Source organism: Aythya marila, assembly GCF_965140915.1.
Source record: "Aythya marila genome assembly, chromosome: 3".
NCBI classification, from domain to species: domain Eukaryota; kingdom Metazoa; phylum Chordata; class Aves; order Anseriformes; family Anatidae; genus Aythya; species Aythya marila.
Window position 1 is genome coordinate 66,512,285 of NC_139044.1, and position 11,954 is coordinate 66,524,238.

The 11,954-nt window shown below is 56.1% G+C and overlaps 1 protein-coding gene across 1 annotated transcript; it reads left to right on the forward strand.

Annotated features, from left to right (window-relative positions):
* Positions 1–1,717: 1,717 nt before the first annotated feature.
* Positions 1,718–8,011, forward strand: PRDM13 (PR/SET domain 13; the record flags this gene model as incomplete). Its single annotated transcript, XM_082756173.1, has 4 exons — positions 1,718–1,858; positions 3,369–3,500; positions 3,598–3,718; positions 6,513–8,011. 4 exons carry the CDS (start codon positions 1,718–1,720, stop codon positions 8,009–8,011), a joined length of 1,893 nt encoding a protein of 630 aa, XP_082612299.1.
* Between the last annotated feature and the right edge of the window lie 3,943 nt (positions 8,012–11,954).

The window sequence follows — 11,954 nt, forward strand, 5'->3', positions numbered from 1 at the left end:
ACAGCCCGCACGGGCGGTCACATCGGAGGCAACCCGCCCAGGTGGGTCCTGCCGGGAGCAGAGTTACCGAGGAGAGCCGGCTCAGCTACCTATAGAACCTGCTGTAAGATACACTTCTAAGCGTAGCTTTTTTTTTATTTTTTTTCCCCTTTGCTTTGAAAATTATTAGGTCTGACAATTAGAAAAACCGCAGGAGGAAAAGCTCCGTATTCACAGAAGCTTTTGAAAGCGATGGATAAAATCAGTATGCAGGACTTCTAGGGGAGAAGAGCGAAAATTTCCTAATGCTTCTTTTTGGGGACTGTTAAGGTGTAGGGCAGGGAGAGTTTGCTACCAGGAACTAGGCAGGGTTATAAAAGAGAAAGTGGAAAATCTAATTTGTCCCTGTATTCTCTGGTGTAACTGACACCTCCGGGTGGCTGCGTGTGCCCAAACCTACCAGGGTCTTGCACCTTTCCTTTCAGTTCCCGGAAAATCCTTGGGATTTTACCCGTCCTGAATCGTGAGCTAACTTAGTCCTAGCGCTGCGCTTAATCTTAATTAAAATATTTCGATAAAAAGGAAGCTTTCAGGCTCCGCTCGAACCACTTCGTTCCGGCTGCATTTACGGTCGCTTTTGGTTAGGTTTGGCCCCGGAAAGAGATCCCGGTGCTTTAACGTGGAAGAGGGACCTGTGGATGCACTAAGCAAGGAGCCCAGGCGCACGCCGTTCGCTGGGCATCTGCGATGTCTGCTGGCCGTGTATCTGTCTCCTGGTGGCTGTTATGTCTCTATTTCCTCGCGGATCTGTTTCCTAACGGCACGACTTACACAGCTTCCCCGCAGCTCGCAGATGCGGCGGTGTGTGTTTTACTACGGCGGCTGATATTTTGCGCTGTTCGTCCTACTTCAGGATCAAAGCCTTTCTAAATAGATTACTGGCCTGAAACCAAGCCACTGAAATGGTAATATGGTCGATCCTAAAAAAAAAAAAAAAAAAAAAAAAAGTGTAGGTATTTTCTGGTGTTTTCCCATCAAGTACCTGCCCAATTTCTGTATGGCACACGCCAGGAATCAATAGAAGTTAACAAGTCCTCAAAACATTCCCCATCTCTTTGTTTAATCTCCTTTACAATAAAGCCAAGGGAAGAGAATTAAAAATCTTTGAAGTATATTAAACCTCAAAAGGCTCAGCCAAGTAGACTTAAAATAGTCACTTATTTTCCAAAACTGGTTTGTCGAGGAACAATAAAAGGAAGCAAAATTTATGGAGAAATTATACAGTGGATTTGTCACTTAAAATATCGTAACTGTCTCGGGGACAATACCCCATGCTGAGGATTAATGGTCCCTCCAGACCTTTGATTCACCAGCGCCTTTTCTTTGCCCTTGACAAATTGGATTTTTAGGAATGGGAAGGTCGCCTGGCCCATTGTTTGCCGGCCATTCACAGCGCTTGATTATGCAGGAGGGTTAGGGAAAGGCTCCATGTGACCCTCTCGGATGGGACTCTGCAGCTGCTCGAGGAGCCCAACTCTCTCACCAAACTCTGCGCCCCAGAGCATCCCCCTGCCACGGGGTACCCCTCCTGCGCCCATTGAAAAGCCGCCGTGCGCGCCCGGCCGCGTCACTCTGCGGGCGGAGATACGCCTGTGCTCATCCTCCTCGCCGCCTGGCTCTGGCACTCCGGCCCCCATAAGTAGTTTGGGTTCCCGACCGCTCGCACCCAGAGGCAGCGATGCAAACGAGCAGGGCTCCGGCCATCAGCGTGAGCGCGGAGAGCTGCATCCCCGCCGGGCTGCGCCTGGGTCCCGTGCCGGGCATCTTCAAACTGGGCAAGTACCTGTCAGACCGCAGGGAGCCAGGACCCAAAAAAAAGGTATTTTCCTACGGTCTCCGCTGCAGCGCTGGACCTTGCTTTTCCGTTGACTCAGGGGAAGCCGGCTTGGGAGAAGAGGCTGCCTGTCCCCCTCCCTCTTCGATCCTCCCTTGCCAGAGTGAGCCAGGACGAGACAGGGGAGCCTTCCAAGAGTGGCCCGAGATTTCTCCTTGCCGCTTTGGCGAGCCACCAAAAGCCTCTCCCCTGCTCGCCGGTGCCGGGGCCCCGTTAGCCCGGCTGGCTCTCCCGGAGGAGCGCACCCCCATGCCTTGGACAGCGACCTGGGGGGACTCTCGGGGGCTGCCAGTGCCCGCTGCCCGGTGCCCGCTGCCCCGTGCCCGGTTCCCGGTGCCCGGTTCGCGGTGCCCGGTTCCTGGTTCCTGGTTCCCGGTGCCCGGTGCCCGGTGCCCGAGGGCGCTGCTCCCGCCGCCGCGCCCCTCGCAGCCCCCGTCCGCCCCCGTCCCGGGGGGCTCCTGTCTCCGGGGCACTGTCCCCATCCCTCCCCGCGGGGACAACCTGCCGGGGACGGCCCCCCCGCAGCCCCGCCAGCCGCACGGGCCAGGATTTGTCATGGTTTGCTCCCGGAGCCTCGGCGGCAGCGGCTGTCGGGGCTGTCGCATCCCCTCCCCGGTTCGTGCCCGAGCGGCAGACGGACGGATTTATTTCCAGGCTGGGCTCTGTGCCCCCCTCCTGCGGGTGCTGCTCCCCTATAACCCTCGCATCCGGGGCAGAAGGGGGTGACACCAGCCGCCCCCCCGGCTCCGGGCTCGGGCCACGTCCGAAGGAGCGAGGAGGAGGCTTTGGAGGACGCTCGCCCCGTCCAGCAGGCGTCCAGGGGGCTGCGGGGGCCAGCGGCCAGCCGAGCCCCTCTTCCACCCCCCGGGCAGCCGCGGCTCGCACGTTCCGCTCGGATCTTTAATGCTCTTTAATTGTTTTTAAACGCTCTGCCAGCCCACTCAAATTTATTTCTCATCTGGCTCCCTCGGTTTCTCGCTTTAGACCGCTTTGTTCCAATGACTTTTATTGCACGGTCATTCAGCGAATGGGCACTTCATTTTCTCTTTGTATGGGTAAGCAGATTATGAAGTATGGGTCTGCAGGGACTTCGTAGCTAAGCAGGATCCTCTCCCCTCGCCCCTTTCCCCCTCCGGGCCCCGGCTCCCGACGAGCCGTGCATTTCGCAACCGACCCGGGGCCGCACAAGCCCTTCCAAAAATTCGGCTACCACCACCTTAGCGGGCACTTAACGCAGCGGCAAGGTGCTTTGGGCTGTTCCCCTGGTCTCCAGCAAGGCGCTGCCCACGGGTGGGCGAGCACGGGGGGGGGAGAAGCGGTGGAAAATCGGTGTCCCCCGACAGGGGCAGCCCCCGGGTGGAGGGGACAGGCCGGCCGGGCAGGAGGGCAGGAGCTCGGGCAGCTTTTATTTTTTTATTTTTTTATTTTTTTATTTTTTTGCTTTCTTTTCTCCTCGCCTCGCGTGGAAATGACAGCGGTGCCGCCTGTCTTCCAGGTGCGGATGGTGAGAGGGGAGTTAGTGGATGAAGCCGGGAGCTCAGCTCTGGAGTGGATAGGGTTAATCCGGGCTGCCCGAAACGCCCAAGAGCAGACACTGGAGGCTATTTCGGATCTGCCAGGAGGACAGGTACCCCGCTCGCGGCTCCGGGCCGGCCTGGCACCTCTCTCTCCTCCCTGTGTCCCCCCTCAAGGCTCCTGAAGAAGTGTCCTTTCTCCCCCCTCAGATTTTCTACCGGGCTCTGCGCGATGTCCAGCCGGGAGAGGAGCTCACCGTCTGGTACTCCAACCCCCTGGCTCAGTGGTTCGACATCCCCGTCACGGCCACCCCGACACACGACGAGAAAGGTACCGCTGTCGCGACACCGGGTCCCCCCCATCCGCCGCGTTTTCAGCCCCGTGTGCCTGCCACCCGTTAAAACAAGGCGCCGCCTGGTTCCTTGTAAAGGGCGATGTTTGGACGTGGTAGCGTATGGAAGGGTCCCCGTCCCTTGAGCCGGTCTGGCATCGGCCCAATTTAATGATCTTTTGGTTGACAAACGGAATTTTATCAGACAACGCTAGCGGTGTTGTGCGAGACGGAGAATTGTTTTTGTGGGTTTTGAAAATTTCGCTTTGCCCTCGTGGGTTCCTCGGTCAGAGCTTCAGACACGCATTCCCAGGTTATAACGTGGGCAGATCCAAACAGGCAGGTGAAAACGGGTAATGGTCAGCTTGAGTCAATTGGGGTAAAAATAAAGTCGGCATCAAATTAAACTCAAATAAACACGCCCGAGGATATCGGGCTGGGAGGACATCCGTCTCGGCTCGCTTGTTTCGATCCGCGAGCTGCTTCCCAGCTGGAATTACACCCTCGCCTTTACGAGGTTAACCAAACGATAACGCGGCGACAGATGAAAAGGGGGGAAAGAAGACGAAAAACTTCGATGCTCGCCTGCTGGGCTCGCCCGGCGGTGGGCACCGGGGGCCTCCCCTGCTCATCCCCGAGCCCCGACGGGGCGAGGAGCCGGAGCCGTCCCGTCGGAGCCGGCGAGGGGCTGAGCCCACCTCGCCCCCCGGCTGAGCTCTGCGGGGGTCATCGGGATCCGGCCCGGAGGGCACCTGAGGGTGAGCTGAAGCTCCGAGCAGGGACAGCTGGCTTCCCGTGGGACACCTGCGATGCGCAAGAGCCCACATCCCTCCTTGTGCTGGGGCCGGAGATGGAGAAGAAACTCGTGGCCACGGCTCTGCTCCCTCTGTCGAGAGCCCTGGGGCTGAGGAGGGTCGCAGCGGGGCTCGTGGGAACGAGGGCAGCGAAGCTCAGACTTGCCAGGGGCACCCTGCGGGAGGCATCGTCCTGCTGGCGGCCAGGCACCAATAAATTGCACACCGGCCCCGATCTGCGGCCACGCCGGCTCCAGAGCAAGCAGCACGGCTCGGAACAGGTGCATGAAAATGCCCAAACACACCTGGAAGGACGGCACGCTGGAACAAACCGAGGGGAAGAAATTCCGATTATTTTTTTTTTTAAACAACAAAATCAAAACCACTTGAAATCTTGAACAAACGTGTTAGAATTGATTTTAACACAACGACAAAGTTTTTTTTTTTTAATTATTTTTATTACTTTTTTTTTTCTTTTTTTTTTTTTTAATTTTTCTTTTTTCTTTTTCTTTTTTTTTTCGTTTGCTTGCATTTTTCCTGCCCCGGGCCGGGGACAGCAGACGGACGCGCACAGCCAGGGGTCTCTCCGGGGCCGTCTCCCCGCTTCGCAGCGCCAAGGCAGCGGCATCGGTGTCGCGGCTCAGCCTCCAGCTGCAACTTTCTCCCCGCCCGGTCTGAGCCCACCTCAGCCCCCTGCTACCTGCAGGCTGCCTACGGCACAGAGCAGCGAGGAACAGCTGCGCCCGGCGGGGGGGACACTGGTGACAAAACGCCCGGTGTCAATCCGGGCTGTCCCCGCCTGTCCCCAGGACCCCCCGGTGGCCGTTCCCGAGCCTCGCTGCACCCCTCGGTGCTCGCCCAGGGACCCCATGAAGTTCTGGGTCCGGAACTGTCCCTCGGTCTGGTTCGGCGTCTGTCCTCCCATCCGTCGGGTTGGTGCAGGGGCGAGCACCAGGTGGTGACATGCGAGGCGGGCAACAGATTTTAGGCACCGAGGTGGCGTTGGGAATGTGTGCTTGGGTGGTTTAGGGACTGGGATGAGGGAGGGAGAGGGACAGAGAGGGGAAAATAGATATAGAGGGGAATAGAGAAGTGGGAGAAGAAGAAAAGGGGAAAGAGAAAGGTGGGGAGAGAGAGATGGATGGATGGAAGGAAGGAAGGAAGGAAGGAAGGAAGGAAGGAAGGAAGGAAGGAAGGAAGGAAGGAAGGAAGGAAGGAAGGAAGGAAGGAAGGAAGGAAGGAAGGAAGGAAGGAAGGAAGGAAAAGAGAGAAAGAAAGAAAAAGAAAGGAAGGAAGGCAGGAAGGAAGGAAGGAAGAAAAAGAGAAATGAAAGAAAGAAAGAAGGAAAGAAACGGAAGAAAGAAGGAAAGAAAGTAAGAAAGAAAAAGAAATGTCAAAAAGAATGTCAGAAAGAAAGAAAGAAGGAAAGGAAAAAGGAAGAAAGAAACGACAGAAAGAAACGACCGAAGCTAGAAACGGCGGGAAGAAACGACAGCCGAGGGGCAGCGAGCGAGGCACCCGGCCCCGCAGCGAGCCCCCGGCCGCCCCCGGTGCCGCTCCCCGGGCAGCTCCGTGCCGGACGGGACCCGCGGCTCCCCGGCACCAGGCCCGGCCGCGGCCACCGAGCTCGGTTCCGCCTGGGAGAAGGCGCAGTGCGGAGGGCACAAAGGGCATTGTCCTCTGCAAGGGAACGATTACATATGGCCCATCCATATCGGATATTGTCTCGGCGCCTAATGAGGGGCTCACGATCATTACGTTGGCCTTTGTTCGGCGCAGCCGACTCCCTGACATACGCTACCTCTTGTGCAAACGCCAACAGATGGGCCCCCCGACAGACGACCCGCGGCAGCAGCTGCTCCCCCCGGGCCGGGGCCGGGGCCGGGGCCGGGGCCGGGGCCGGGGCCGGGGCCGTGCGGGGAGGGGGTTGCGGGGTTGCGGGGTGCGGGGTTGCTGGGTGCGGGGTGCCGCTGACGGTCCGCTCCGCTTGCCTCCGCAGGGGAGGAGCGGTACATCTGCTGGTACTGCTGGAGGACCTTCAAGTACCCCAACAGCCTCAAGGCCCACGTCCACTTCCACTGCGCGCTGAGCCACGGCCGCCCCTTCCTCCACCACGACCACGGCCGGCCCGCCGCCGCCTCCTTCGGCCTCTCCGCCAAGGCGGCCGCCGAGCTGCCGGCCGCGGCCCCCCGGGGCCCGGCTCCCCCCGGCTGCGGCCCGCGGGAGGCCCTCAAGCGGGAGGCCGCCGCCTCCCCGCCGCCTCCGGCCAAGCCGGGGCCGCCCCGTCGGGGGGCGGGCAAGGAGGAGCAGGAGCGCGCCCTGGACATGAGCCTGGGCGCCGCCCGCGGCCCGGGCCCGCTGCCGGGGCTGGGGGGGGGTCCGGGGCTGGCGCTGTGCCCCGGGGCCCGCTCGGCTTTCCGCCCCGCCGGGCCGCTGCGGGACGAGACGCGGGGGGCCGCCGCCGCCGCCGCCGCCCTGGGCTTCTCCAAGCTGCTGGGGGGGCTGAAGGCGGGGCGCGCCGCCGTCGAGGCGCCGCCCAAGTGCGAGGCCGGGCCTCCTCCGGCCGCCTCGGTGGGGGCGGCCGTGGGGCTGCCGTGCGGCGGCGGGGGGCTGCGGGCCCTGCCGCTGCTGTCGCCGCTGGAGGAGGCGTCGGCTTTCCGGCAGGTGGAGCGGGGGCTGCCCGCCGCCGCGGCTCTGCCCCCCGGCCGCTACCCGGCGCTGCCCGGCGGAGCGCTGGAGCGCTTCGCCCTGCCGCCGCCCTTCGAGGGGCTGAAGGCGTACGCGGGCGAGTGCGGGCTGCCGGTGATGCCGCTGACCGTCTACAACGGGGAGCTGCTGTACGGAGCCGCCGCGCCCTACTACCCGCTCAAGCTGCACCTCGGCGGGCTGCTCAAGTACCCCGAGGCCGTGTCGTACTTCGGGGGGCCGGCGGCCGGGCTGCACGCCGCCGAGCTGGGCTCGCTGGCCGGCATCGACCGGGAGATCGCCATGCACACGCAGCAGCTCTCCGAGCTGGCGGCCGAGAAGGGGCGAGGGCGGCTGGAGGCGCTGCCGGGGGGCGCGGCGGGGGGCGCCGTCGGCAAGCCCAAAAGCGGGCACCTGTGCCTGTACTGCGGCAAGCTGTACTCCCGCAAGTACGGGCTCAAGATCCACATGCGGACTCACACGGGCTACAAGCCGCTCAAGTGCAAGGTGTGCCTGCGGCCCTTCGGGGACCCCAGCAACCTCAACAAGCACATCCGCCTGCACGCCGAGGGCAACACGCCCTACCGCTGCGAGTACTGCGGCAAGGTGCTGGTGCGGCGCCGCGACCTCGAGCGGCACGTCAAGTCCCGGCACCCGGGGCAGAGCCTCGGCAAGGCGGCCGAGGACAAGAGTGACTCTGGCTACGCGCACCCCGAGCCGGAGCAAAAGACTGACAACGACAGCGACGTCGACGTCTGCTTCACCGACGACCAGAGCGACCCCGAGAGCGGCGGCGGGCACCGGCAGCAGTGAGCCCCGCTGAACCCCGGCCCCCGCGGGGCCGTCCCGGGGGAGGGAGTCCCGGGGGTGGCAGGGGGGCGACGGGCCCCGAGCCCCCCGGTGGCGGCGGGGCAGCGACGGGGAGCGCCCGACCCGTCCCGTCCCGTGCCGTCGGACGCCGCCCCGGGGCCGGGAGGGGGGCCCGGGCGGCGCCCCTCGTCTGCTCGTATGGCGTGTCGAGGAACCTGTGCCTTCTGGAAGCGACTCTTTGCTATGTGCTCTCCTCTCTCCTAGCGGCCCGAGCTGGGGGGCTCCGCGCCAGCCCCGGCTGAGACCACCTCTGGCATCCTACGCTTTGTTGGACACCCCAGAGGTGTTTTCTCGGGTCCTAATAAAGCGATGCCGACAGCTTTTCGGAAAAGAGGAGGAAAAAAAAAAAAAAAGCCCTGAGGAGGTTCGGATACGGTAACAACCAGGTGCACCATTTGATCGAGTTGCAATTATTTATAACAGATAATATTTGATCAACAAATGTAAAATAAATATTGAAAAGCATGAGTCTAAAAGCACGCACTATATCAATTTAAAGGAAACACACTCGCTGTTTGGTAGAATACAAATGTGGTGTATGTTTGTTTTCTAATGAATGATGTACAGTGGATACAGTATTTTGGTCTTGGTTCCAGTTTGTCATGCGATTTTTTTTTAAAAAAATAAAGTTACTGACAAACTACCGTTTGCCTGGTGGTTCGCTGGGTGCTGTCAGCAAGAGCTCGGTTTTCCACGTAGTGCTCAGATCCTGCTCTGTGCAGTGCCTTTGGATTACGCTTTAAAGAGCTGTATTTAAAGCTGTATTTAATACTCCCTGAGTATTTTCTCTGTGTTTTCCTCCTCTCGCTCGGGAAAACAAACGAGCAAACAAAACCCAATCCGTATGCCCACGACTTTTAGAAAAAAATAGTTTCCGGGCAGGGCCCGTGCAGGGTTGTGAGAGGCTGGGCTTTGCTTTATTTTTTCGTGTTCTGCAAACCTGCTCCTGCTGCAAGCGCTCCCTGTCAGGACCGCTGTTAGTGCAACCGTCTGAGGGAAACACCACCCGTGCTTCCTTTGGAATGGAAATCCTAAAGTACTTTCAACTGAAAAAAAAAAAACTCGGAAAAATAACCTCTTTCCCCTAGAAAGTCTCCCAGGCCCCCACGCAAAACAGTGAGGCGCTGCCGAGCGTGGCGGGGCAGCCACGCAGCTCTGCCACCCCAGTACGGCTGCCGCTTCCCGGGGGATTTTGACCTCGGGGGCGTCCCAGGAGATGGGAGAGCCCCATGAATTGTGATTTTGGGGAGCCCACGACCCCTGTCAGATGGTAAAATGAACCATTCCCATTGAGTTGGGGAGTCAGGGTTCCCAGGAACAGGTCCCCTTTCAGCCTGGGTGGAGGAGCTGCAAAGCAAAACACAGATTGCTTCCAGCATCCGAGAGAAACTCGGATGAGAACGGACCTGCCTTTTGCCCACCGAAAGCCAAACATGCCTGACACTAATAGGAAACGGAAATTCGAATGCCAGGCTTGGATTTCCTATAAAGGCTTGAATTAGATTACAAAACTGGAGGATTTAGGTGTTTTTTTTATTTATTTATTTATTTATTTATTTATTTATTTATTTATTTATTTATTTTATTTTCCTGAACTATTGTACTAAATACCCACCTACTCGAATCGCTTTTATCCCAGGACGCAGATTTGTGTTTCTGCCGTGAAAATAAACGGAGCAGACCTGTCCGGGGCCCCGGGAGGACGGCAGGATCACGCCCCAACCTCCGTTGAATCCCTACCCCTTTATTTACTTGTTTATTTCAGTATTTAGCTGCCGGGGTCCCCAGAGAAGCTCGCCGTGCGGGTGCTGCCGGGGAGAGGTGCGTGACGTCACGTACCCTGTGACGTCATGGCCGTGGCGTCAGAGCCGAGCCGGGCTCCCAAATTCTTGCGGCTCCCCCGTGGGTGTCCACGGGCGGCAGCGCAGGAGAAGCCTCCCGGGAGCCCGCAGAGGGGGAGGCTGCTGCGCGGCGGTTCCCCCGGACTCTGGTTGCCCACCGGTTGGAAACGTGGGTCTGCGAGGAGGTGGGAAAATGCAGGCGGCCCAAAGAGGCTGCCTCGGCCAGGAAAAAAGAGCAACTGGCTTTGCTTCCCGGATTTGTAATTATTTGTTGCTACACTACACCTTCTGCGCCTTATAATGTGGAGAAAATAATTAACCACGTTTACAAAAAAAATCATTCTAGCTGAGGAAAACATGCTGTTTTGATATATTTGATTTCTTCTTTGTAAAGAGGAAAGTACACCTGAAAAGAATGGCAGCAGGGTTGAAGAAGAATTGTCCTTTAAATGTCACTCCTTGACAGGTTTGTTTCCTCAAGGGCCACAGAAATTATATGCAGGGGTTCTATATTTTATTTTCTATGGGAGAACTCAAAGGTTATCTGAGTAAAATTGAACAAAGAATAATGAAAAGCTGCATTTTTCAAGTGAAGTATAGGACATTATGTGCTGGCTGGAAGTCAAGAGCAGTGTGGAATACCCTGGGATGGCTTTTGGACGTTGTTAGAAACCAGTCTAAATGTTCTGGAAATCTATCTTTCAGTTTCCAAATAATTCATTCTAAGCCTCAGGTATTCTTGCAGAAAAAAAATGATTTGATTAAACTTTTATTTTATTTTATTTTATTTTATTTTATTTTATTTTATTTTATTTTATTTTATTTTATTTTATTTTATTTTATTTTATTTTATTTTATTTTATTTTATTTTATTATTTTTAACCGTTTTGGTGACTTTTTGACTTACCCTATATTAGTCTGTAAATGGAAACTGCAACAAGAAGTCCGGGTGCATCTGGAAGGAGGAGTTTGAGCAATGCCAAGAAGCAGACTGTAAGGTTCTTGGAAGTGATCTTAGTCTCCTTTCGATTTTGTTTTTGCTTGAAACTCTGCCATATATCTTATTAGTCAATACTGCAGTTACTTAATGACTGTCGTGTCCATAGCCTGAGGGTGCACATGGCTGAGATGTAGGGCTGGGTCTTACAGAGCAGAGATCCAGATCTCACTGCTCTAAACTTGCCAAATAGCAGCTTTAAACAACCTGTCAAGTACCCTGATTTTGTAAAGGTGCTGAATACTTGCTCTTCCCAGTGAAACTAACAGTGCTTATTTAAAATTTGTCAAGCTCTTTGACATATAGGTGAAAAATCATGAGAAAGGAAGTGGATGCAGCCTGATGGCATGCAAATGAGTAAGTTTTGGGCTGGTTGCTTGCAGTTCTCAGTGAACGTTTGATTACTGCTGATCCAGAGAATGGCTTGATGTACTTAAAGGTATATATCTTCAAAGCTTTCTACACTAATCTCATAAATTCACACAGATGTGATCTGATCAGAAAACTCTGACCCTTACACTGAAGCAAGTATGAAAATGTGAGTGTTTTTAAGGGTCTCTTGCTAAGGACACAACTCTGATGTGAGAAAGAAATAATTTATTGGTTCAGAAAATGAATTCATTTGGGTATGTTAATGTTGAAAACATTTCTATGGAGCTGTTTTTCTATTTTCACTAGAAATTGTGTTCTTGGAAGTATGTTTTGAAATAGTGGCTTTATTCCTAAGCTTTTTTTCCAACATGAAAAAGAAACCCCAAGCCTGCACCTGACAAAGTGAGCAGAAAGCCTTGGATTCAGAATTCCTATGTGACAGGGAGACGTGGGGAAGAAAGGAAGTCTGACTGTGCTTGTCTTTAGGTCAGGAAATGGTGAAAGTCAATGATTGTTTTTGATCTTTTTGTTTTCCTCAAAACTGTCTGAAAAGAGTGATTTTAAACTTGACTGAGAGCAGTTACTTCCCCGAATTATCACCTGAAGGAAAGAGGAACATGTCAAGGCCAGGTTCAAGCTCACTGGAGTTCATTGGACCATAGCAGATAAAATCTAG